Source organism: Homalodisca vitripennis, chromosome 2 (assembly GCF_021130785.1).
Source record: "Homalodisca vitripennis isolate AUS2020 chromosome 2, UT_GWSS_2.1, whole genome shotgun sequence".
NCBI classification, from domain to species: domain Eukaryota; kingdom Metazoa; phylum Arthropoda; class Insecta; order Hemiptera; family Cicadellidae; genus Homalodisca; species Homalodisca vitripennis.
Window position 1 is genome coordinate 109601617 of NC_060208.1, and position 23380 is coordinate 109624996.

The 23380-nt window shown below is 31.2% G+C and overlaps 2 protein-coding genes across 3 annotated transcripts in view; one reads left to right on the forward strand and one right to left on the reverse strand.

Annotated features, from left to right (window-relative positions):
* Window positions 1-10558, reverse strand: part of LOC124354569 (vacuolar protein sorting-associated protein 13B) — a 143586-nt gene extending 133028 nt beyond the window's left edge. Inside the window, exons 1-3 of one of the 2 annotated variants that reach the window (XM_046805123.1) lie at window positions 10472-10558; window positions 5059-5157; window positions 3250-3427 (exon numbers count right to left, since the gene is read on the reverse strand). In XM_046805123.1, coding sequence (XP_046661079.1) covers window positions 3250-3427; window positions 5059-5145 — 265 coding nt within the window. In that variant the 5' untranslated portion in view covers window positions 5146-5157; window positions 10472-10558. Of the gene's footprint in view, window positions 1-3249; window positions 3428-5058; window positions 5158-10379 lie in introns of both variants that reach the window. The other variant, XM_046805124.1, reaches the window with a different exon arrangement.
* A 1302-nt stretch (window positions 10559-11860) lies between these two features.
* LOC124354570 (peptide chain release factor 1) lies at window positions 11861-21555 on the forward strand. Its single transcript, XM_046805125.1, has 7 exons — window positions 11861-12435; window positions 14921-15003; window positions 16251-16437; window positions 18382-18545; window positions 19455-19572; window positions 20608-20744; window positions 21317-21555. The coding sequence occupies exons 1-7, from the start codon at window positions 12051-12053 to the stop codon at window positions 21518-21520; spliced, it is 1278 nt and encodes a 425-aa protein (XP_046661081.1). The 5' UTR covers window positions 11861-12050; the 3' UTR covers window positions 21521-21555.
* Window positions 21556-23380: the final 1825 nt, after the last annotated feature.

Consider the following 23380-nt stretch of genomic DNA (forward strand, 5'->3'; position numbering starts at 1 on the left):
GCAAATTGCTATAGCCATGATTATAATACAAGAAATAGAGATAGTATGTTGCATTATCCAATTCTCCAATTCATAGACTTTGTTTGTTTGACATTCACCACAGCATCTTGGAAGAAAAGTGTACCATAAGTTGCCTACTAGATTTAAATCACTCCAGAAAGACGGTGAATTTAAAACCAAAGTTTCAGTTATGTTAAAAGAAAAAATTACTACTCTACTGAAAAATATCTATGTGATAAAATAATTTAATAACATTACTAATATAAATGCATAAGTACTTTATTTTTATGACATTTTTAATAATTTAATAACATAATAATATAATTTAACATATTTAATGCATACATTTTACTTTGATGATGTTTCATAACTAACTCTAATATTACTTTCTATTTTATACCTTGACAATGTCACGTGTTCTCCGAGCTATGCTGGATTAGAAGAATGTATACTATGTAAATTGTGGCAAAAAAGAATTTGAAATAGAATAGCAAATGGAAATAGAATTTTTAGAAAGCTATCTAAGAGAACTAATATTTTTAAATGCCTGTGACCTGTGTGGAGAAATTACACAATGATATTGTTAGGTCAGCTTACTTTGGAATATTTCAAACAATTCTTTGGTTTTAGCACAGCTTGACTGGTGCTAAAATGATTTTCATTCAATATAAAGTTACTCAATAAATATCAAGAGTTTGTAACAAAAATAAAAATGTAAGGTTTTTCAATTTCTTAATATTATACCTTGTTTTATTTTTTTCTAGATGAAGACAGTTGGAAAAGCTACACATGTAAGTTACATAAACACTGAGATTTGACAGTTAGTAAGGCTGTTTGTCGCAAGTGAGACAAGAGAGTCAGTTGTCCGAAATTATGTATATTCGAACACAGTAAATTCAGTTTAAGTTATATTTTTTTAGTATATTTACATGATTCCAAATTTCTAAAAGAAATTTGAACAAAGGCAAATTAATAATATAAGTCAATCATAATAAATAAAATCTATGATTATTTGACAATTTGCTGTCAATTTGCAATATCTGATTTTTATCATTGATATTATTCCATAACATTTCAGTGAATTTTTTAAGTTGTTCAAATACCTTGCAAATATTTTAGTAACTAATATGTTTTGCTTTCAAACACAAACTGTTAATGTTTTTAATATTTTCAAAATTAATGTAAACAAAAAAATAACTTTTTGAAGCAAAGAATATTTTAATTAGTTTAGAAGATACAACTTTTCTCATAAACTATAACAATTTTGATAAAAACTTAGATGGTTTTGTAGCATGGAAGATCTAAAAATCCAAGTCATAAAATTGTTATAGTAAGAAAAACAGAATAAAATTATTATTATTTTTAAACCTAATAAAGGCAACAACTTGATACCATCCAGTTTTGCCTACAGTCTAAGAGCCACTTTGGCACTAAAAATTGTAATATTTCTTAACCCTTTGAGTGCCGGAGCATCGCTCAACTTAACTTTTGATGAAGGTTTTGTTTCATCTGGTTAGATTCTGATTTTTATGGCAGTTGTAAAGAAAGCGTGTTAGTGGAGTTTAAAATGGACAGCTACACGGACGAGCCATCACATGTTTTGTTTGCGCTAGTGTTTATTTCACAAATGATTGTAAATATTGAAAGTTTTTAAGTGTAAATGGGTTTGTAGTGTTAGTATCTTTATATTATTTCGTTTGTGTATGTTGTTCTAGTCTGTGTGTAAGTAGAACAATGACTTGATCGTGAGTTACAGTGATCGTAAACAGCTACGATGTACTTTACTAAATATATTTGTATAGTTTTTATGTTTTTTGTGTTTGTTCAGTGATATTTATAAGCAATGAGTCGTAAAAACATTACTTACAATGAAGACCTAGTATTGCAGGCATTTGATATAAGCATTAGCAGTGTAGACAATACACAGAGTGTTAGGTTACGTTGGAACATTTCTAGTTTTGTAGCGGTTCATATTTTCATATCTATTTTCCAAACTTTATTTATAAGTATAAAAAAAGTTTGTATAAGTCTTTTTGTAAAGAATTAAATGGAGTATAAGATAGAATCACTAAAAGTGAAAAAATAAAATATTTCAATAACACTAAGTTGTGTCAAAATAAAAATCAAAATGTTTTTGCTCATAAAGTTTTTGTTAATTTTTTTATTGGTATAAAAACGTTAAATAAGTAATCAATGTATTATATTTATAAAGAAAATATATTTATCTACAAAAAAAAAAAACAAAACCTAGGACATTATACCAATAAATAATTTTTTATGAATTTTTAACCAGGCCCTTGCAAAATCAGGCATATTCATTAGGCATTTTATGCATACCATATAGCAAAACCCCGTGGCACTCAAAGGGTTAAGGGACAATTAATTAGGTATCCTTACTTCTGTCAAATCTACAAAACTACCAGTGAGGTGTTGTCACAAGTTACATATTTTGTAGATAATACTACATCAACAGACTACAGCACAAAATTGAATTTGCCAAATAGCTTCTTTTTTAAGTTAAAATCACATAACAAATCCAACACAATAAACACTCATTCACTAAGACAGTAGTACACTATAGGAAAGGTGACATAATTTTAAAGGAAAAGTTAATCTTCCATTCCAAAATAAAATTTTTAATGCCATCCTCAGCCAAAATAAATCTGGCTCAACTGTTCTTATTGTCACCACTGATAACGCTAAATAGGGTGCATGGGTGAGAATTACGTAAGCTGTCGTTTAGCGTCCAACTATTTATGTCACGTTTTACTGTTGTGCTGTGCAGATGTAGGCCTAAAAAGATTTAATGCAACTTTGTGAACTGAGAGTTTGATTGTTTGTTGCGTTTTACATTATTTTAACTATAAAAACAAAGCCATTCTGAGGGAGTGTTATTTGCAAAACATGTAAAAAATGACAATACCTCACCGTTTGTTTTTGGAGACCTAATGAATTGTCAATTAATTCTAAAAGAGGTATAAGCAATGATTTTTTAAGAGAATTAAATATTTTTAATGGCACTTAATCCTACATTAACTTAAAGTACTTATAATGATCAATAGATTTTACTCATAATTCACCCTTTTCCAATTGTTTGAATAGGACTCATGATTTAAAAAAAGTCTTAACTGAAATGTTTACTACCCAAAAATGAACAATGGATACAACACCTCATTTTGTCTCTTTTTAATGTTCTGTTTTAATGTCTTGAGGTAATAATGAAAGCGTCTTGAACAGACCCACATGTACCTATAGTGTTGATGGTGATCTGGACAGGTTCGGAGGTGAGACGAGTCCATGGCACGTGGATCAGCAGTTCGTGGATGTGTCCAGAGACAAAACTAAATGGAAGGTTCAGTTCTTGTTCCAACACATCCAGATCCAAGTTTAGGTTTTGAAACGAGCCATCCCCTTCCCACAGGGAAACCTAGAAACAACACAAACAGAACAAATCACTGCAAATGAGTTTGCTCCATCTCACAGTTCATGCAGGTTTCTAGTGGACTCAAAGTTTAGTGGGAGATTTCTATCTTCCTCTAATTCTCTCCTGTATCAATGTTCTGCAGTTATTTAGAAAGATTATTTAGAATTTGTTCGTTTTCAAATTGTACTGTAAGTCCAAGAAATTAATAGTACAAACGCAGTGGTCTATTTTATTTACATGCAGAGTGTAACATCTCTCATTTGAATTACCTATACATCAACCAGGAAATAAATTACATGTATATTATATTCATACATTAATATTTAAATACCTAACAGTAAATTCATTAAATGTTATGTTATCTAAAAAGAAGTTATTTCACAGGAAACATAATTTACATTTGTTCACAATTTCTATAGGAAATCATGTGTAACCATTACAAAACATTGGTGTTTCACCATATTTATTTAGAACTGGAATTTATACTATTTTATAGAAGTATCAAACTTAGCGAGTTTTTACAATAAAGTTCAGTAATAAAAGTACAAGGCCTATATCTTAACAATCTACATAATCCATGTTACCAATTCCTTAGTACACCTGCAAGGGAAGGAGGGGTTAATATCTTTAATGCAACTCTTACCAGCAAGTGACCTTAGGTATACTTACTCTGCCTCTGACCTGTAAGGTGTCTGCCACAGTGAACATATTAAAAATATAAATTTTATTATATTAGGTTACATGACTTTACATTTTGTTACCTTCTCCCGTCTCCTCAGATGTGATTGATTTGTTTTATTTGGAAGGGCTTTTATTACTGTGAAACAATATTACTTTTATTGATTTGTTATTATTATGTTACTTGTGGAACAGTTATTGAAGGAAGTGGTGGCACTGTGATTGGGTAAGCGTTGGACGACAGGTTAATTTTTGTATTTGTTTGTTACAATCTGCCAGTGGTCATTCATGCAGGTGTGTAGACTATTGGATGTCAGGCCTAAGTATGTTATGTACACCAGAATATACAAAACTGGGTCAATTCTAATAATTGATAGAAGCAACACAAATAAATCGAGTTAAAAAAAATGTTTAATGCAGTCCAATATTTAATCAAGAAATGAGCAACACACTATTATGTTATGATGAAATAAAATATGTATTGTTTAACATCCAAAGAATGTAACTATTTTGTGTTTGCTAACATCAATTAAACTTTTACTAAACACAGTATATTTTTAAAATTTGGTGAAACTCTCAGTTTAAAATCTGTAGACTAAAAAAACTAAAGCTAAATATTTCCAGAATTTAATTTAAATTAGTAGCAATTTTTTGATGCAGTGTGAAACGAGAAACTTAAGACATTAATTACAATGCCAGCTGTCTAAGCCTCATTAATTAAGATTCAAAATTTAGTTAAAAACTATAAATTTCTATACAGTATGTACAGATTACATCCTAGTTTGAGCTACGATAATAAAGTGTTATACATTATCAATTAATTGCTAAAGTCAATATAGTTAAAGGCACAGATTATGAAAGACTACCACCTAAATTTATTGATTTCATCTTGGTAAAAGTAGGATAGTCCTGTATGTATATTGTTATTGGGCTGTATGTATGTATATTCTACTAACCTGTGCATCTTGCTGCCTAAAATTCTTGATATATCGATCAGCATAGCTCAGGATTATCGAAGTGATGTAAGATTCAATTCTAAACATTCTTCATCACACCTAAAACATTTGAATTTAGTACGTGTTTTGTAATCTCAGTATTATCAATAAAACACATGGTGACTCTAAGCTGTGGAGTTCTAAACATTTCATAGAACTAAGACTTTTTTTAATGTTAGGAGAATATTCCTTTACCCTTGCATAAATGCTATGTCAAAGCCCGTGGAACCTCCCTTTTGGAGAGAAGAGTTCTTAATAACCTTTTTAGTCCTTTAGGACTGTCAACTATGAAGTATTTTCTAAGAATATGAAATTGACAAGAGTTTGTCGCTCTTGTTTTATTAATGATTTAAAATATGTAATTGTTTTATAGTAAAAAAGGTACAAAACAACTAAAAATAAATAAATGCAACCTGAGGACAATAAGTATGTTTTAATGTGATCTCCAAAGTTTATAAAGGTAAACATATCCTAGATGACAAATAAAGGTAAACATTGAACTACCACTCCGATTTGATTACATCATCAATGGATTTTATGAAAACTTTAACATTGTGTTTTTTTTTCTGGCTTACAAAATATATTGTAGTATATCATTTATTATGTAGGCTTGTTTTTCTTTGTAATAATACAGACGATATTACCCTGGGGTAGCTTTACATACATAAATATTTTTGTTGTATTTCATCCACAAGTTAGCAGACCACATAGACAATGTCTTCAATTAGGAACTAAGAGAGCACAAAATCTTTTTTGAAATGTTTGATATCCGTCAAATACCTTCTAACTCGTGGTTCATCGTTTCCAGATTTTTAAATTACATTTTTCAAAACTAAATATTATGTTCATTAGTTTTTAACTACAGATGTATTCAGATATTGTCAATATCACAAGTCAACAGATCACACCGACTCTCTCAGATGAGGAATAGCAGAAGAACAGGAAACATCAAACATTGCAAAAGAACTCGTACACATGATTATTTATTTATCAATGGCTTACACCAATAAATAGTTCACAGCTTAATGAAGGTTTTATCATGGTGAACGATATTCACAGTATTGAGGCATTTTTTAATGTATCATTTGTCAACAATCCAAGATCATTAAAATTTTTACTGACGTTAAAGAAGGTTGTGTCATGTGCATATAAAATGGTTTTCGAATTAACAGACAAAGGCAAATCACTTATATAGATTAAGAAAAGTGGGGGACCTAAAATGGAGCCTTGTGGAAAACTTCACTGCACGGTAGTTTCCTCTGACCACTTACCAATTGACATTTACCAATTGTCTACGATTAATGAGATATAATTCAAAACAATTTTGATTCGACCCAGAAAATCCATAAAATTTTAATTTAGTGATGACAATTTTACCATCGACACACTCAAAGGCCTTGCTCAAGTCACAGAATGTAGCTTCAAAAGATGAGTGTACCTGTCTAACAAGCTGATCTAAAGCATTAAAAGTTCATTTGTCCTTTCTAAAACCATATGTAAGGGATTTAAAAGGTTAAAATTTTCCAAAAAAGATGTAATTTGTTTGTAAACCAATATTTCAATTAGTTTACCTAAAACAGGAATTACAGAAACTGGCCTGTAACTTTGAGGTTGGTCCTTAGGACCACTTTTAAAAATTGGACATACCCTTGAAATGTTTAGTTGTTCGAGTAAAATACAATCCTGAAGCAGATAATTTATGGACACTGCCAAAGGTTCAGCCACACCAACAATAATACTTTTCAGTAAATTGTTGGACATACTATATACATCAAGACTATCAGAATTACTTATTCCCTTGACAGCATTTATAATATCATTTGGTGTTACTATTGTCCATTTAAAATTAACTGCATTAATAATAGTAGTTTTATCCATAAAGTCAAGAAAATTCAAACCTGAGCTGGGATTATCAACCTTCTTTTTTTATATCTTTGACAGATTCGAGAAAACATGTTTTAAATATATCAGGTTCAATACTACAAATCTCTTGTTTGTTATTTGATACGTTATGTTTTATCAAATCCCAGGCAGCTTTACATTTATTTTTACTATTTTTTATATAATCATATTTTTTAGCACATTTAGCCTGAGTTACAGCATTTTTGTATTCACATTTCAATGTACTAAACATAATTTTTAAATCTGTATTATTTTTACTACTTGTACATTTAATTACTCCATCCAAGAACAGCTGTCTTTCTTTCTTCATGGCTAGTTCCGCAGTATACTAATTCTGGTTGCATCTGTTTTTATTTCCTGCTCTTTTTTTTTATTTTAATTTGCAACAACCTTGAAATGATTTAAACTATTTAATATGACATAAAAATCTTAGCAAACAGTGTTACAGAACTTTTATTGCTACACTCGCTTAACAAGGATGACCAATCGTACGAAGCCAACAATAAGGAAAGAGGTTAAAAAATTTTTTTAGGCAATATCAGTTTGTTCTAATTACACCAAGACTCATATCTTGAAGTCAACACAGGTACTTTTTAAGAATGTCTTGACCAACGTCCCATCATGATCCGAGTAGGGGAAAGTTGTTACCAAAGAAACATTCAAACAATGATTCAAAATATACACATTATCCAAACCATTTTTACCTCTAGTTGCATTTTTGTTCAGGGGAAAATATTAACTCTCTTAAAATATTTAAAAAATCTTTTGCTGTTTTAATATTCTTTGTAATATCAAATTTACTATTAAAATTCCCCCCAATGATAATATTGTGAAATTTCCAATTCATAATGAATGCCAAAAAGTTTTCCAGCACACACAAAAATTGCTGTGGATTACCATTAGGAGAATGATAAAATGAAACCACAACAGTTCTACATTCATCCGAAATTATAGTTGCTGCTTCAAAGTTCATTTCTTTGTAAAGTTTTGATATATCGCAATCTCTAGATTTTTATTTATTGTTAATGAATATACAGGTTCCACCTCTTATTCGGTTCACTTTAGAAAAATCAGCAGCACAGTAAAACCCATTGGGATATGAACAACTGATCTCATCTCCCAAAAACAATGTTCAGTTAGGCAGACCACTGACAGATTTAAATTTGCCAGGAAACTTTTCAAAACAAAAACCTTATTTTTTAGCCCCTGAATATTCAAAAACATCACATTAAAGCTATCGTACAATTGGTTTACAGAGCCTGACACATCTGTATATTGAAACAATTCACAATACATTGGTCCAATACATTCCTGTGTTGGACCAAGAGTCAGACATGAATCAGCTTTACTAATGTTAATGTAATTCACAGCAGCCTGCACTCACTTTATCATGAACTACTCGTACACCACCACCAACCTCATCAAGAACTGTGCAAGACAAACCAGCTCTTATATTTTCAGCCATCCTGTCATTTTCGTTTCCATTTTGAGGTGGAAAACTTGTTCCTGGCATAGGTGTCAATGTTAATGGAGACTGTGAGGAAAGGTCAGTCAGTGCCCTCACTGGTGTCCCCCGTGTGGATGAGCCCTTAACCTGGCTTTCTAATGACCCTTGCAGATTCCGATATTGTAGAGAGATTGACAGTTCTAACTGTTTTAAAAACTCAGGATATAGTATACGATTTCTTAAATCTCTTGATACTTCTTCGTCAACAGATATGACCTTAAATGTTGCTCCAGTACGGTGTTCAAAATCTACAAGTCTTTTAACAAAATGTTCAATTGGGACATTGTCCTGCACACAACCCATTGGTGAGCAAATGAGATATTTGAGATTTTTTTATTTGAAATCTTGTAGAAATTGTTCAAAGCTTGCATCATAGTCCACCAAGTTAGGCTTTTGGTAGTACTTGTCTTTGGTCACAAGACCATAGAACACACTTTAGAACTGTTGTTGCAGACACATTTTCCAGGCGGACTCTCGTTTTCAAATGAGGATTTCTATTCTTTAGCGGGAAATAAGATCCAGTTGTGAGGTTTAAAAATCCAAACAACAATCAAAAAGAATCTTTACAGCAGAAAGGATGAAATGGGCAATAACATCCTTCAAGCTTCTTAAATCACCAAGAGCACATAGTCTTTTGATTGAGTAGCATATCAATCCACGGAGGCAGCACTGGAGCACTGGTTTGATGTTCCTCCAGACACTGTCGTGGATAGTAGGCCTCCTAAAAGCAGACGAGTAACAGCAAAATGTGCAGATGAATCGGCTAAAATCACGGCGCGGAATGGATAACCCCAGGGAGGGGTTCTGTCTCCCCTTTTGTGGACGATATCGGTTGACGACCTCTTAATCAAAACAGAAGGCGAATAAGTCTATAATGCTATGTTGATTAGTGCTCAAAGTCAAGGGGAAAAAAATAAACACACACTTGACTCACTTGAGAAGATGGGGAAAGTCTACAGGTTAACCCATTAAAAACAAGTATGATGAACTTTACCAGAAAAAGAAAATTCCAGCTTGCACAACATATTCTGGAAGGTATTAGAATAAAACATTGCAATGTAGTCAGATATCTATGAGAAGTCCTAGATAAAAGGCTAACATGGAATATACATTTATTGTACATATAAAAGTATAGCTTCACTATAATACGATTGTAAAGCCTAAAACTTAATTCAGTTCGACATTATCACTCAAAATTAGTTCAAAGTAAAATTGTGTTTGGAAATAAATTAAAAATTAAAATCATTTGTTTAGTTATTGACTAATGGCGGCAAGAACAATGATGTACGTGTCTTCTTTGTTTCACAAGCAGTCACGTTTATCCTTGAAAATACATAAAGTAAGTAAATGTTATATTTTGTTGTAGTTATATATTATATTATATTATAATTTGTAAATTGTATTAATATTTATACATTAATTTCTAAGATTGAAAACTAGCAAAACCATATTGTTCTTTGAAATATCTATTACGGGTACGTTATTTGTTCTGACATTTTGCTTTCAGTCTTTTGGATGGTCATGAATATTGATTATTCAAATCATTTGATAATCATAATCCGAATGTGTTGGTGGCCGCTTATTATACTGCAGCCACACATCCAAGGTCATAAAGCAGTTTCATAGTTGCAGTTCAAAAAAGTCAATTATTGGAAGAGGAAAGATATCACAATTAAGGTTAATTTATAACATTAATCTACAAAAGATATTATTAATGCAAATAGGTGTAAATAAAAACGAGATACTCCAAAAATAAGTATTTATACAAAAATCTTTAAAAGACCATATACTTCAAACAATAGCAACAGTTGTATGTTAAATATAATTGGTGCAGTAAGAACTGCAATAAATAAGATTGTAAATGTACCCTTACCTATATAAAATGTGATGTAATTCACAAGCTTAATTAATAAGATAAGAAATTATTTTTATTTTTATTAGTTGCTAATGTACACATAACCTCACCCGGTAATTTTGACGTTTGCAGTTTGAGTTTACGTTTACACATTCACTACTCCATTCATGAACAGACGGAAGAGAGCATATGATTGCAGATGACATGTCACGATGACTAAGTCAATGAACTAGAGACAGTACACATTCAAATTGTATTTTCTTTATATTTAAACATGAGATTTTTTACGCATATTTAAATAAATGAGCAGTGTCGTGATATATAATTGGAGTCCAAAAATCTAGAACTAAAAAAAAACACCAATTAATTAGTATACAATTGAATTTACAAGACAATTAAAATTATGATTTGATCTCAAACATAAACTGTTTTAAGGTAAAAAAATATAGAGAACAATCTTTTCAGGTCACAAACAACCTAAAGGCGACTACCCTGAGGCTGATTTTTTGTAACTATGGATTGTTGTACTCCCTCAATTTTCACAAACACTTATCTGGAGTTAATTATTAATAATGTGCAATTAAGTTACAGGGATTTACGAAGGAAGTCTTCATTACGAACACAAGCTATTGCCAAAATATCATGAGTCTTTGACATCGAGAACTGATATCTACCCTATACGTCAGATGTGCAATCTCATAACATATTAAAGAGATCTGTTAAGCACGCGAAAGAAATAACGATTCAAGCAATGGCGATCACAATTGCCATTGGTCAGCAGTGGGTCTGAAAACCACCATGTTAAGTAGAATGCGTTAAATGAACACACAATAAAGACTGATGAACTTTTGGAACACCCATATTGATGAGAGGGTGACGGGAAAACTGATCTACATATCAACCCACTATTCTACCCTATCGTTTCATGTAACATACAGCACTACGATTGACCTCCCTAATCACCTCCCAATCCAGGTTGCTAAATTTTATGACATTAACCATTACACTTTGTGGATTAAATAAGTAATCGTGAGAATAGGAAATGTATTATTACCAATTAAGTATTATAAAAAGTTAACACTACAGAGATTCCATTATTGCATGCACTTGACAAAACATTTCTTAGTTATGCTTGTGTTACCAGCTTGACATGTCTAAACATTTAATAGAAACTTACTAACTTTTGAATGTATAGTAGTTATATTATATTTTATTTATTTATGTATTCTTCTTAGTAGAACGATTCTACATGTTGCTACCTATATTTTGTATGTCGAAACAATTAAATTGTAGTTTTAATGCCAATACATTGGATTAGAACTTATGTTGATTATTATAATAATTTTTTACATTTTCCACCATATATAATCAACATATATAATCTTTAATTAGCTGAGCATATTTATTTTTTTAGTGTATTTCAGATGCTTTTTAGTTTAATCAGCTGCTGAATGAATATGAAATCTTACTAGTCTATATATAGTGAGAAACTAGAAAAAATCAAACATAACCTCTGTTTGACATAAACAGTAAACACAGATGGCATACATAGGCTGTAATAGGCTTAGTGCAGGCTGTGGGACTATTATTCTAAAAAGTAATTAGTATGGTGAAGTGCTTGAAGAAATTTTTCCATAAATCTGCATAGAGAACTGGCTATAGGAATCAATTTATAATTAAAATATCACAATGTTTAAATCCATTCGTATTTACAGCGGATTGGTTTTAGCTGGTGTTAAGGAATTAAAACTTTACAATTATGATTTATATAACATTAGATTTGTTAGAAATGTTCATGCCATGAACACCAAAACAGACAGAACAAACAGCTATTATAAATTTTATTTAGAAACACCAAAAAGTTTGTGTCAATGTCCATTTAGAATAAGGTTTCAATCAACTGCTTCTCGTTTGGATAACGATAAACTTTACCAATTCCTAAAAAACATAAATGCTGATGTCTTAAATTCAAAATTTAGTGTTAATAAAAATTCATCGATTTTTAATTTAATGGCAGAAAAGGATAAACTTGAAGATACATTGAAACAGCTTGAGTCAATGAAGGAAAGTGGAGGTAATATTGTAGTACAAAATGGTATCTGTGAAATTAAGGGTTGGAGTTGCCAATCATTCATAATTTTGATATTATCAATTTATTATGCTTGACTTCCTGAACAAAAACATATATATGGTTTTAGGGGATGGAAGTCACAAATAACTATGCTTTTTAATATTAAACATGAAAATGTAATTTTGTGGTTATATTTATGTACTGTGCTTCTCTTGTTATCTATGTTTATTAGCGTTATCACTACCCAATAACCTATTTCAGTGTTCTGTGGCCAGAACAGTTTAGTAGAGCACAAAAAACCGTCCCATGTAATAGCCTTCACGGCCTTTTGTATAACCATGGCATCCATTACCCAACTACCATTAACTACATTTACATACTGTCATTTGGTTTTAACACATATTTGTGTGTAGAGTTAAAATATATTTTTTTTTAAAAGTATTTTTTAATTGGTCATCGTGTTTTTTCAGAGTGAAAGTGTATGTTCGCTGTGTCAACATGTTATTAAATTTCAGGAAACTGATAGCCAGAAGTTACAAGGTTGTTTTGTAATTAGATTGTACACATACAAACTAAATAATTATGGTTGTATTAGTTTTGCCAATTATGAAATTCATGTTTTTTTACATTATTTATTCATTTGCAGAAGTTTTGGTTACATTTTTTTGTATACACCTGTAACAAGATCCGTGTTGTTAACGTATGATAAGTACTATTTTCTAAGATAGTAGGAATTTATGGCTAGGTGAATATACAATATTTCTTTGCTCTGTCAAGTTATGTTTTCTAGCTCAAATTAATGGATGGAGGCATGATATTAACTGTTATTCTCAAAATGTTTAAATTAATAAAAATGTCGTTTGAGTAAAAATGTACCTGATATTAATATTATTGTTATTCGACATATCCAAAAATGGCACAATGGCTGATATTGTGAACCAATACGAGGTTGACTCACAATTACAAGATCACGTCTCGCCCCATACAAATTTACAGCATGGAAATATTGCTTTGCATGAAAAAATTAGTTCACTTTTAATATTCTACATCTTAATATTTTTTTATTTGCACCCCATGAAATCTTATATTGTTTTGTGTAGGAGGATGATAGCAATAGTCTAATAATCCGAGACCTGTATGTTGCCACTCCTGCCATTAATTTTACATTTACCTACAAATTATGTACTTGTGAAGATGTCCTTATGGCAATAAAGGGTAGGGTACGATAAGCGGACCCGGTTTTTATATCGAAATTGGCAATTGATATTACTTAATCATAACCATCAATATAATCAATTGACACTGATTAATTATTTTGAATAATTAACTTAAATCATTTATATCAACAGCTGGAAACACTTTCAAATAATACACGTAAGGTAATATTTCAATTACACATAAGTAACATTTGATTATGAAAAATTGCAGTCAATTTTAGAGAACTACACGACATTGCTTTGAAAGAAACAACTGTAACTATGAGAGCAGCAAATATGGTTGTCTTCAGTTTTCCTAATTTTGGTTATAATAATTTGTTAGATCACTGTAAATATTAAATTCATATTTTAATTGAAAACATATGATTGTTAAATTGAGAACTATAGATACTTTTATACCAATTGATAGTCTAGGATCTGAGATGTGAATATTAGGTATCGATGATTACATTCTTCGATATAAAAAACCGGGTCCGCCTATCGTACCCTACCCGCAATAAAAAATAACACGCTCTTAGTTGATTTTTGTTTTAAGTAATTTAGCCCTTCCCAAGTGTCATCCCAATAAATCCTTGAACAATATTTCCATAGCGAGCAGCATACAGACATATCCTTTACTTAAAATTGAAACTAACAAGCTTTGGATGATTATACCCACTAAAACTCATAAACTTACAAATAATCTAGTGGGAACAGTTGATTCAACGTGAATGTTGAGTATAGGCTAGCTCCAGTTTGCCTTCTTCGTAATGCAGTATCTGAAATCAGACTGTCACTGACTTTACTCGTGGAATCTTGTGTCTTGTTTATCTGAAGAGATCCTTAAAAATTCGGCAACGAAGAAGCTCAAAATTAACGCTTAACATCGCTTCGACATCAGAGACGCCCAGACTACAAAGTATAGTGTAATCTGGGTTCTTCACTGGGTATTCTCATTGTCTTATCAGGTGTACAATTAAGTGTACAACATTGTTTTAAACTTTACATGAGTTTTACATAACATTTAATTTTAGAATAATTGGCCTGTGTTTACTGTCAGATCTAGTATTATCAGTGTTTAATTTTGAATGTAGATCATTCTTATCCACCAAATAAACTAAAAGAATTATTGAAGTATTTCTGGTGATTAAATCATACAATTAACAAAACTTTTGAGTAAATGAAGTTTTTTTAGTTTAAGTTCTTTATTATCTTTTAGAAATAAGAGATCTATACAATACTGCTAAGATTACATGGAAGAAGTTGGTATCAATAACTAAAATGCTTTTCAGGAAAAGATGAAAAGGAGATGTTGGATTTAATTGAAGACGATTTAATACAATATAAAAATGAATTAAACCAAGTTTACAAACAAGTAAGTTGAATATTATTTTTTCCAGTTTTCCAGTTATGGCACTTTAAAGCTTTTATGTTTTTCAACTCCCGTACTCTGGATAGCGCCAAACAAAACATGACAGAACAGAAAATAATTTTTCATTTCATTTGACACTCAATCTTTATCAAATTTTCAAGGCAGGTTCCTTGAGTACTAAGGAATTTGAAGTAGTTTCTAGTAACGCAACTGTTTATTTAAAAAGTAGGATTGTAAGTTCTAATATATGAGGGCTATCCAGAAAATAGATTACAGTTTGATATATACAAAAAAAACAATGTACAAGAAAAAAATTGTATTATATACATTTGAAAGTGACACTAAAATACTATTTTTCAACATAGTCACACTACAAATTTAGGTACTTGTCATAGCTTTGAACCAGTTTTGAAATGCCAGCATTATAACATTCTGCCACTAAGACTTCAACCAGGTAATCATACCCTCCTGCAGTTCCATGTCATCATTAAAGCGCTACATCAAAAGCTGGAAACAGGTACAAGGTCCGGTCTGTAAGGCGGATGTGGAAACACCTCCCACTTTAAAGAACCCTGGACTTCTATAGTCCGATTTACCGTGTGTGGTAGAGCGTTGTCATGCAAAAACAAAATTTCTATCTTAACTTTCCTCTGCGCTTGTTTTGTATTTTTCTTCTTAACTTTTGTAAGGTTTCACAATACTTCACAGAATTTATGGTTATGCCACGTTCTAAGAAATCAATAAGAAGAACTCCTTTCCTGTCCCAGAAACAGTTGCAATAATCTTTCATATTGACAATTTTTGCATGCATTTTCCTGGTTTTTTGGGGAATTCACATGTTTTACTCGTCTTGTCTCCTGTAATGATTCAATTGAGCAGTGAGTCACCATCTTTTTCGTAAGTGTCTAAAATGTTAATGAAGCAGTCATACACTGATTTTTATGGGTTTTTATTAAGATTTACCGTACCCATCTTGCACAAAATGTATGGTTACCCAATTTCTGCGTAGTGGCTTCAGAGTGAAACGTAATCTACTTTCTGGAAAGCCTTTGTATTTGATATTGCTGTAATGGATTGGAAAAATGGTTTATAAAATTCAATGTCTTAAACATCTAGAATGTCAAAAATTACTCAACATGTTCTCTTCAATGTCAAACTGAAATAATATAATGATAGTTTATGTGTAAATAAGTAGTTGTTGACTTTTTCTGCAGCCACCTGAGAATTGGAATATTTTATTTGTTTGACAGATACTTGACTGTCTCATGCCAAAAGAGAACTTTGAAGACTGCAATGACATAGTGATGGAAATATCACCTGGGGTCGGAGGCTCAGAAGCGATGCTGTTTGCGAGTGAGCTGCGTGACATGTACTGTGGCTTCTTAGATTACAAAGGATGGCAATACTTCATAGCAGAGAATGATGAATCAGATCTAGGTACTTGTAAAATAATTATAAATTTACTTTAGATAAACTATTTTGTGTTTACATTAGATACACAATAATCTTTTATGAAAGTTTAATGCTAAATTTGTTTCAACAATCAATGATTAAACACACCCAACCAGCTGGCTTAATTTATTAAATCTAGACTTGTTTATTGAATTTTGATCAATACCAATCACATATTGAATTAACCCTCCATGTGTTAACTATATCATGTCAAAAGAGCTGGGCCATTTTAAAGCATATGATATGGTTTTTTTTATGAAATTATGTTTTAAATAGAAAGAACGCATTCACTTATTATGTATATTGCATATAATTTTTTTTTTTTTTCAGAAAAACATGCTCTATAAGGTAAAAAAGCCAATTACTTACCATTTTGCATTTAGAAAGATGGCCTTAACTGGCAAAGTAAAACAAATGTGCTTTAATTGGTGAGGTATAAATGTTGTTCGAAATATAAAACAAATTTAGAAATATACATATTGTTACAAATTTTCTTCTAAATGAGATAAGTGTTCCACTAAAGCATTTAGAAAACATTATATAGAACAATTATAAAGACAATAATCATGTTGTATTGATCAAAATTCACAAATAATGTTAGCTACTTAATAAGTACTTATACAATGGATATTTCTTCAGTATAAACAGTGACATTGTTTATACATGGGAGCACTTAAAACCAAAATGTTAGATGAAATGTAAAAAACAATAACACAATATAAATAGATATGTATACCAATAAACTTGGTATATACCAGTACCAACGCAGATCCAACAAAATAAAGTGCACCAACTGAATCTGGTGACTTTTATTCCTCACAATTTTCTTAATTAGTATTTCAAGTTTTGTAAGTGCATAGAAGAATCTTTCCAATGTTCTACTTAAAGAAGAGCACAAATATTGAATAAACTGTTGTCCATAACACAATGAAAGGAAAGAAATAAGACGCTATCATTTTAACCCTTTAAATGCTGAGCTTTCAATGGTGCTGTCACGTGGTACTGCCAGGTTTATTTACCACGCACAGAGCTGCTCTATAGTCAGCATACATGTAGCATATTTCTTGCCCACTATGATCAACTTAAGCAAGATCTTCATTTACCAAACTGGCGCCAGAATCTCCTGATTGTCATGTCAGAATGCAGTTAATAAATTGAGTCCACATCCTGATCGCCATCAATCTGTGTTCACCGAGATGGTGTATAACAGATGGTGTGAAATACCGGGATTGTGTTTCATAATTTCCCTAAGGTGTCATCCTATTAAAGAAGACTGATCTAGACCGAGAAGCGTACTAGAGCAAATGTTCACACTGCCAGAAATGGAGAGAACCCTATTTATTAAAAGAAGTATATTTCAATATTGCTTGATGTAATACTTAATTAAACTAATATTGTTTATCATTATTCATTATTCTTGTTGGCCGAGTGTCAGCAAAGTCTATCTATCACTCAAGGGGCTGGCAAAATTTAATTTCTGTCTGTATGTGTACACAATACCTTGAAAAACTTACTTTTAGACTTGAAATTTTGCATGAAGCAACAAGTTTTGGCAATATTGAGTTCAATGAGAGTGCATGTCATTCTGTGGGATTTGGATGGGTATTATGGAAGACTTTTACAATGATAAACTAACTACAATCATACAACATTTTAATACATGATATAGTAACATGTGTAGATAGATTTGAAATGTTTCTTGTAGCCTTAGCAAAGTCTGTTACATGACACATGACATGACATATTCCTACCTTGTTTTGAAATTCATTAATTGTGTAGAACTTATTCCATTTCCTATGTCACTATATTTTTTTTAGAGGTTAAATGTAAGAAAGGATCATCTGGTCCTAATTTCACCTCAATAAAGAATTGTTTCTATTCTTTTCTATATCTGTTGGATATTTAACAGAGTTTGGCACACCTGTGTAGGAGGAGTGAGACACTGCAGCCTGCTAGTATCTGGGCCAGAAGCATACAATGTGTTGCAGCATGAAGCGGGTGTACACAGAGTACAGAGAGTTCCTGTGACAGAGCGCGGAGGCAGAGTACACACCAGCACCGTCAGTGTGGCAGTGCTACCACAACCCTCCGATGTCAGTCAGCATACAGTTCTTTAATCTCTTTATTAACAACATTCTCTTTCACAAATATCCATAAAATATGCGAGAAAATACATGTCTGTTTTACCTTTTATGTAAAGAAATATAATTAAAACTTAAAATAAGAATTTTTAATTTTCAAAAGTGATGGTTATATTGAAGAAAAATGATAATCTATTGGATTTGAAACACAATAACATCGTAAGCAAAACCAACGTATGAGCTATGTATTTGTGGCCCAAATCTGTATTTGCCAGTAAGCTCTGTTGTCTTCTTGTTTACTTCTTTATCACTTTCTCTGTTTCTGGCTTCAAGGTTAGTTATTTTCCAGTTAATAATTTCTTAAAATTTAATTTTCCATATTAGTAATATTTCCTGTACTTTAAATTATTTACATTATGTGGTTTTACGATGCAGTAACTTGTGAAAAAATCCAGCTTTTAATATTTTATAAAACAATAGCTTTTTTAACCCTTTCAGTGTCAACGTCCGGGTAACCGGAAGTTTTAAAAATATGTATAAATTGCCACCGTTCAGTTTGCCTGGCGTTTTTAAGAAAATATATTAAAAATATAATACATTACATTTTTACATATCAATTTGCATTAAAAATAAACCTACTTTCTGTTAAGCATGTTACATTCACAAACACAGCTGATCAATCAGTAACAATGACGAAAGTGTACAATCAAGTTGGCCCATTGTTAATGACATCAAAGCTGAGACGCTTTGTTTTCATTGTTGTCAGTCAATTGTGTTTCGGTATTAGAATGTTTTGGTTATTTGTTTATAATTATAATATAACCAAATATAATTGTGGATACAGTCTGTAAAATTCAATTAAACTAATACATTCCAAAAGAAAACATTTGTCTGTTATTTATTTTTTGAAATTTTCTTTAGATAGAAGTGAATTTGAAAGAAACTGATTTGAAAATTGAGACCAAACGAGCAAGTGGAGCTGGTGGGCAACATGTAAATACAACTGACAGTGCAGTTCGAATTACTCACATACCAACAGGTAAATGTTAATACATGCACTAACTTTACTTACATCCGATCTCATATATTCAGGTTTTCCAATCTTATTATTTGATGTGTAATATCCTGAGTATTACTAGAGAAAGAAAAACTATCTAGTTTAGTTTAATCAGATTCAGCTCTGCGTCCTGTCTAGCAATTCAGAAGTACTGACATGATTGGAATGAATTCTCAGACATTGAATCTAAGCCATATTGGGTCCCTAGTATTGTGGGTGGTGCGGAGGCAATGTTCAAAGTTTTATATGAAATTATAAAATAATTCTTAATAGATACACCCACAGTATATTACAAGAAAGGCTTTTCAACATGAATAGTTTCCAAAATTTTCAAGTTTTCTAAGTAAATCCTCCAAATCACTCTTCCCATTGTTAAATTTGTCTGATGAAATTATCTAAAGTATTTAAGAAAAGAGGAAATCTCTGGATACTAATAGAAAAATTTGGCCTATAAAGTGTTTATATACATACGTATTCATGTGTGTGATTTACAATGGAAATAGATGTTCCCATATCATTTCCAAAGATTTTTTTCTGTATTTGAACATAATTACATAACTCTGTAATAATAAAAAAAATTCAGCACTAAATTTTTAATAGTTATTTTAGTTTTACTTTTACATATTTATATTATTACAAGTATTATAATATTTTACACAATTTATTTTTTTATTTTCATAAGATAAAAATACTGAATTATTTAAAACCATTTAAATTTTGTTTTATAATTTGCAACTAATTTAAAATCTGTATCTTTCTTATATAGTGACTATTAAAAAATGTATGTACAAACTTTTTTAATAATTCTAAGTTTAATAATACAAAGTTCTAAAATAATTATAATTTTTACAAAATATGGTTCTGTGGAAGTAATTTAAATAGTTGTTTGCTAAACATTAAAACTTTCACAAATTTTTCTTGGTAAGATTGATTTTACATTTTCAGAGTGTATGGAAGTAGACATAAAGATTAAGGTTTTTATACCTCTCGTTACTGATTTGTTAATGAATTCATCAGGGATTGTAGTTGAGTGCCAGTCGTGTCGGTCCCAGATCCAGAACAAAACTACAGCTCTAAAGCGGCTTCAGGCTAAAATCTATGAAAGAGAACTCAATCAAATGGATTCAGATATTCGTAAAAAAAGAAAAATACAGGTGAGGCTGCTGTTTTATCTATTTTTAAGTTTTCCACTTCATATTGCATCACATTCTTACCATTGTAATAATATTTTTGCCTCACTGTGAGAGTTGTTTCAGCTTAAAATAACTTGATTGAAGATGGCTCTCCATTGTGAGACAAAAAAAATATCTGAAGATTATAATTGAGTCAACAATTTTTTTATGCAGTGTAAACGAAAAAAGTTAGGGATATAGATCAAGAAATTTATTTTTTGTTGGAATTAAAAATAAATTGTTTCTGGTGTTATTCGTGATTGTTGGGTTTTGTAGGTCTGGTGCATATTTATATATTTCCTCGATCTGTGGTAAGGTTAGAATGTCTTATGTAACGGACATGAAGATAACATTGGTTGTTTGGGTCCATTATTACTGTCTTCTTTTACAAGTGTATCAGACCATAAACAATATTCAAGTTTTTTATTGCACAGTTATAATATCACTATTCTAATTTAAAAAAATAAAATTTAACTATTGACATTTATTTTTAGGCTCACAATAAATTTTGTCAGTGTTACTAGATAAAAAAATTAATATGACCTGTGTTACAGATCGGCACTAGTGCAAGATCAGAAAAGATAAGAACCTACAATTTCAGAGACGATAGGATATCGGATCATAGAATTACTACTAATCTCCACAACCTGAGACAGTTTCTGCAGGGAGGAGAGGCTCTCGATGGTCTTCTCTGTGAACTTAGGACATGGAGGCACAATCTTAGAATCCAACAGTTTATCAGTAGTTTACCACCATAGTAATGTTCTAATAAATATATTAGAATCTCTTGTTATTTTATTTGTTATAAAATTATACTCTATGATATCCTGAAGTTTGTGGAACAGTACTGTGCTGGGTAAATGTTAAGTAATATGTACAAGGGTGAGTAAAATATTAAACATACTTTTCTTATCAAGACTCCATAGATGAAGATGGTGGTATTACGTTTTATCAATGTTGGTTGAGGATGTCAAGAGAAGGGAGTAGTGCGACTCACCAGACCCAATGGGTTATTAGTAACATTATGCCTAAGCAAGAGGTACATGAGATCCAAGTTACTGGCATAAACAATTTTTCAATAGCCGAGAGTTAATGCAAAATAAGAGCCAAGCATACCAACCTCGGAGCCAAGACCAAAGTAATATGTACTACTACTTAATGATTTTCTCTATTTTCGCTGCACAATATATGCAGCGTATTACTGCCAACTGCTTAATGCCGTAAAATTGGACTATCTGTAAAACTGGCAAGATATGCCTTTGCAAAGAGCATTTATGTTCCATGTCAACGCTTGACTAAACAAAGCCAAATCTCAATAAAAATTGGACTCATTCATTTAGAAACATTTAAACATGAGTCCTACAGCCCATCGCCGTGTGACATCCGCATGTTTTCGGCACTAAGAATTCCAATTTCAGAGAGCAGAGATGAAATTGGATGTCAGTGTATTAGCAGTTAATGCAGCTCATAGGAGGTATATAAAAAGTACATATTAACATTATAATGAAAATAATTCTTTAGGTTTGAAGGATGTTGGTCATTTTTATATAGAACCAGAGAACTTGATTTTTTAAGAATGGGGTAGAGTTCTGAAGATATGTGTGTTTAACACTTTCAGTGCCAACATCCAGATAACCGGACGTTTTTAAGAAAATGTATAAAAATAAACATACTTTCTTTTAAATATGTGGATCAATCAGTAACAAAGATGAAAGTTTATGATGAAGTTGGCTGGTCTGCAGTGACGTCATAGCCGAGACGTTTTGATAGTTGTCTGATATTAGGTATAATTAAACACAGTTAAGCTAGGCCCTAATATAAAACAAACATATAGTTACAATTTCATAAAAGTATTAAAAAAAAGAAAACTGTTCATTTAGAGAATAGACATACGATTACAAAATAATATGTGGTCTCTAACATTCTCCCCATTTTTAGTTTAAGTTATAATCTGAGAGATAGGCAAGACGTCAGATACCAACTGTACAGTTTCCCACACAATCCCTTTATAGGTCTACCTGCCCATTGGCTTGAGGGTTGTAAGTAGTGGTGCAACTGGTGGCAACCCGTTTGCTAAATAAGTACTCCTTTATTTCTTGCGACATAAATGAGGTTCCTTGATCAGAATGAATGAATGCAGGTGTGACGAATATAGTAAATAGTTGTTTTAATTTTGATATTACAGTTTCTGATCAAAGATCTGGGTAAGGAAAAGCAAATGGGAATGTTGAATTCTTGCCTACAATAGCAAGAATGTAGCGGTTTCTTGAAGATGTTGGCAAGGATCCTTTAAAATCAACATTAAGTTGTTCAAATGAAGTTGTGATTTGATGAGTTTTCCTTCATTTCTGTAAAATCTAGGTATTCTGCACAAATTCTACAAAGAAGATGTTAATTTCCTGATTTCATCTCGGGGGTACGGTAAAGTCTTACTCCTGACCCAGTGGTACATTCAAGTTTCACCTGGATGGCATAGTAAATTTTGGAAATTTCTAAGTTTTTCATTAATAGAACTACGGTATAAATTTTGGCACATGTTAAGGTGTCAGCAGCAACATTTTCTCCGTCTAACCTATAAATGATGTCATAGCTGTAACATAAGAGTTCAAGTCGCCATC